Genomic DNA, 4793 nt, shown 5'->3' with positions numbered 1-4793 from the left:
CACCTGAATCCAGTTGCAATACAGTCAGCATGAAGCGTAAAATTTTTAACACATGTTCTAACACAGACGCTTCAAAGCCCCGAATTATCCCAATACGAGCCCTGATGCAAGCGTTGAAAACAAATCGAAACAGGTGATTCACCAATTTAAAAAAAGGGTGAAGTTCACTATTGCACAGCTGAAGTTAATTAATGCGATTTATTTTATTCAACCAGGTTGACTTTCCATACAGCAGCTTATTAGATGATTTACATTGTTAGGCTTGCGTTTTATTTTAGCTTAACATTTTCATTCCTGTAAATGAATGTTAAATTCAAATAGGATAAAGTAAACATTATCTTAAAAAAGAACTTTCGATACGCACTTGTATTTGTGACTGAAATCTTTTCTAACCTTGCTTATAAAGGTTGGACAACTATTATTATTCCAATCGTTTGCAGCGCATTAATTCCATGCTAAGTGCTGAATAGTTTAAATAGGCAAAGCGATGTTTTTTCCATACTTACAGAATGCAGATACAGCCACACGATCGGGATCATGATTAAACTGCAACGAAATGCGTTTTTTAATTGCAAATTTTCTCTGAAATACGCTTTAATCGAATCGGTAAACCACTATTGCACAAAGAACATTTTTGGTATAAAAAAACGATATTTAAGGGACAGCAAAACAATTTTACGATCGACAGTGTTCCACCAAATGGCGACAAATGCTCGCATCTTGCTAGGCTTCATGGAATCAGGAAATGGGTACAAAAAAGCATAGACAAGTTGTTATAATGGCACAATGACCTTATAAAATCAGTTTTCACAGCGCTTTGTTTGACTTTTTAAGGTAAACGCAATAAAAATTTGGAATATAGGTGACGTGTTAAAGTAGACTATAGCGGGTGCATTTAGCGATTTAACATACCTTAAGAGGATACATTCAGCTAAGATTTAGGTAAACGATATGTTTTTTATCCTATAGCAACCATTAGCGGCCCTGTCCGTGCCGCTAATTATATAAGGTCGGGTCCCCTATAAGTCAGAGCCTTACACTCGATGGGCGTTGTGTTCTCATGGTGCACCTAGCAACACGCAAACCACCGGTAGAAATGCGCACGCCAACTGTGTACAAAAACTTGACGCGAGTGCAGCAGACCCTGATTTTCTGCTGGCCGAAACGTGATAGGTACGTGAAACTTTAAGGCTGTGGGCATCTTTGTTGTGGTCTGGGCACATTTCGTTGACAAACACCTTGACAGAACACGAAGGGCGCAGGGCAGCAACGGCGTGGTCCTTGCAGTGATACCCTTTCAAAGTGCTTTGGCCTGAGGAGTCGTGTATTTCCACCGTCCCGTAACAGTAAAGAAGCTTGTCATGCTGTTCGTCTTTCGCCCAAAATCGTACTGTGACGTAGGTATTGGGGCTTGCCAGAGGTTTGGTGTACGATTTCTAGAATGACGTGTAATATTACGTTAGGTGCTTTAATCTATAAACAAACGATGTCACCCTATACTTTTTACCTACTGGGTCTGACAATTGGAAGGACTGAGATTGAAAAAAAAATGTGTTTGATTTTACAAACTCAAATATTATAAAGAGAACGAAAACTCAAAAAAAAAATATTTAACAAATCATTTAAGAATGTTTATGAAATTCTTATTTAGATTTTAAATTCATCAAAATCTACTTCTAATTTCGTCCGGTTATCGCTTTCATTAAATTTTTAACAACCGCGTTTTGGCATGGCAAAGACAACCCAGCAGGGGCAGGTAAGAATTACCCTGCGGGATGTGTCTGGTGACTGCTGCTTGTTCAGTCCTTACGAATTAAAGCGGCATGCTTCTAATTCTAATATAATTTTAAATGTGTTTCCTAAATTTTTGGTATCAAAAGTGCTACTTTGTCTTAAAAAGAGGTTTACGTTTTCTCAATCATAACATATTTTACAACCACGGTGAATTATACCGTACAATGGGTGTTAATCGTTTTTATAAATGTGCGACAAAAAAGAAATTTCATCTACAAAAAACATTTTTTGGGAGGTACTTTCGAAAATCAAGTTCTATTCTGGAACACTAACTGCACTGATGATGGCAAAAGAAATTGCCGAAACGTTTGCTAATAAAAGAATGAATCTTTTATCTATTATTTGGGCCACTCTCTTTCTACTGAAAAGTTCTATTCTAATTTTGGATAACTGAAATGAACTAACTTTTAATTCTAATCTGACTTAAAAAAGCTGAAAACATTTTAGTTGTCTGTGTTAGGAATAGAAAACTGGCCACTGGTTCGTTTGTGGATTTGTGTTTAAATATTTCTAACGTCTCTTGCACTGCGAAAAATCAACTACGTCTTCCAAACACTGTAAAGAAATGCTTTCAACGTTAGGCAAAAAATAGTATGATAATTACGGGGATAATTTTCAAGCACGGTTTTGAGTCAATTTAAGCCCAAACCTAATCCTGGCTACCCATAATTACGATGTTGTTTATAGCTAAAAAAGAAAACAAATATGTATAATCAACTATAGAATATATAATCGTTTGATTTGATATTTAGTTTAAATCATAACACTACCGCGTATGCCTTCATATATTAAAATGGAAGCTATCGAAATGGAATTTTATAATACTCTTTAGAATCGCTCACATTTCGTTCGTAGCAGTCCAAACGATGAAGCTTCAGCAGCCGCTTTTCAAATCTCGAAATTTCTTGCAAAATTAGTCTAGACAGCTGGCAAATTTCGTTCGTCTCTGCAGCATTTAGTTCGGTTCCATACGCAATTGAAAATAATACAAACACTAACAAAACGATTGCCTTCATCGTAAAATGAAACTATTCCTGAACGATAAAAATCAAAAAAATCAAACTAAACTTTTGCGTTTCTTGCAACAACAAGTCGACATCAGGTTTAACTGGTTCTTTCCGCGGCGTGTCTGATGCAAAAGGCGAAGGCTACAAATGTATTTCTCCCGACGACCACCTGATCGACTATTAAGCTGTGTAACAAAGGTGACGATCAATATTCGATAAGGCAATATTTAAAAGCCTAGGTAAATTAACGATTTTTTCCTTTTATTGAAAGAGCTTCTTAAGCTAATGTTTGTGTTTGCTAAACGGAAAACGTTTCGGTACACTACCTCAGTAATAACATGTTATAGCAAATACCTCCGCTTTAAACTGAAATACAACACGAACAGCCAGCCGTGTTTTGCACCATTACATTTAAGTCGTCGCAATTCGATTTACGTGCAGATTTTATTACGGTTTGTAAAATCTTGTCGTAAAAGGTTAATGGCTCATTACGGTTCGAATACTCCAATCGTTGAAATTACCACAAAACTGAAGATTTCCATACACAGAATTAGTTTTTAAAACTGCGCAAATAAAAATCAGCCCAGAAACGAAAAAAGCTATACTCGGGTTGTAAGATCGAACTGTATAAGAAATTGCAAAAATTTATATATGAAAAAAAACAAACAATTGGGAAGCTGGTTTTTTAGACACCGATGGTATTTATCGTAAGATTTAGAACTTTGGTTTCCAATCTTCTTACATGTTGCCCCCGCCCATGTACTCTCAATAATTTGTGGCCTTCACTGCTCAATTTAAAAAAATGTTACTTCACATAAGAAAGGTCTTGAGTCACATAAAAAGCACAAATTAGAATTAACGGTCGAAAACGAAAAAATAAATAACATGTTGGTTTTCCGTAAATATTGTTCGGTGCCCCCCCCCAAACGGCACCTAGGACCCCTGTAATGAAACCTTGATTTAGAAGTTTGGGTGTTGTTGCAGACTTGCATTGTGCGAAACCTCAATAGTCGCCCTTCAAACTCCAAATTAGCATACAAGAAAGAAAAACAAATATAGAGACATGAGCGGAGTTTTCAAGGGAAAATGGAAGGGTTAATGTTTAATCGGGCCAAGTCCGATTGTATGCAACTACAATTAAAAATCCGTTAATGTTGAAATAGTTTGGCAGACATACATATGGAGCAAACATACATAACAAACATTCAATCCAACAGTTGGCAGTTGCCAAATGATTTAAACGTGTGTTAAAAACATTTTGTTGTTCAAAGTCTTTGTTATGGCTATGCAGACTTTGGGTTGTATATGAAGCGAACTGACTTTTCAATATAGCCACTCAAATCAATAGTTCACGAGCATCCCCAATAAATAAGTTTACTCATCGGCAGATGTCTTATAACTTGTTTTTGAAATATTTTCTACCGATTTTTGGCAGTTCTACATCCTGTAAAGTTGCCTGCTGTGGCCTCCTACATGTCGACATTTGTAGTTTTGTCTTAAAATCCGATCAAAAGAAAGTGCAAGATTAGGATATAAAATATTTGCAAAAACAACAATGGCACAAAAAACGATTATTACGGTATTTCATTATATTTACCACGCTACGTTGGCCAAGAATATACACAACAAAGGATATTTTTAATACACGTAACCTGCAATATGTTTTAATCAGTTTCACTCACGAAACATTTTAAAAGCACCAGGCTGAAGTCTTAAAATGACAGTACTATACCTGAGAAATAAGTGCAACATAAATAAAAGTTCAAGACGTTGTCGGCCAATGGGGTCACTGCATTTGATGTGTATTTTCTTTGATGATCAGTGGGCATGTGCTAAGGTTGTCTAAACGTGAAGCGCAATAACGTTCATCCACAAAGTGCTTATTGTTTCTTATAAGTCTTCTTAAAAGTAGAACATGCGTCATAGTATTTGACGATTACAGTGTATATAAAGTTCAAAGTAATATGCAAAATATGGAGCATCAATACAATA

General features: G+C 36.0%; 1 protein-coding gene across 1 annotated transcript; it reads right to left on the bottom strand.

Annotated features, from left to right (window-relative positions):
• Positions 1-677: 677 nt before the first annotated feature.
• Positions 678-2810, bottom strand: LOC146139883 (uncharacterized). The gene is made up of 2 exons (XM_083392549.1): positions 2637-2810; positions 678-1436 (listed from the first exon to the last, which is right to left on the bottom strand). Exons 1-2 carry the CDS (start codon positions 2808-2810, stop codon positions 1059-1061), a joined length of 552 nt encoding a protein of 183 aa, XP_083248675.1. The 3' UTR covers positions 678-1058.
• Positions 2811-4793: the final 1983 nt, after the last annotated feature.

Source organism: Ascidiella aspersa, chromosome 6 (assembly GCF_963924565.1).
Source record: "Ascidiella aspersa chromosome 6, kaAscAspe10.2, whole genome shotgun sequence".
NCBI classification, from domain to species: Eukaryota; Metazoa; Chordata; class Ascidiacea; order Phlebobranchia; family Ascidiidae; genus Ascidiella; species Ascidiella aspersa.
This window is presented reverse-complemented; position numbering and strand designations above follow the sequence as displayed.

What these genes read in the sequence shown, in the direction of transcription:
- LOC146139883 (XM_083392549.1), bottom strand. Translation starts at nt 2,810, where the DNA reads ATGAAGGCAATCGTTTTGTTAGTGTTTGTATTATTTTCAATTGCGTAT. An exon ending in TGGACTGCTACGAACGAAAT is followed by an intron (nt 1,437 to 2,636) that starts GTGAGCGATTCT and finishes ACGTCATTCTAG; the next exon opens with AAATCGTACACCAAACCTCT.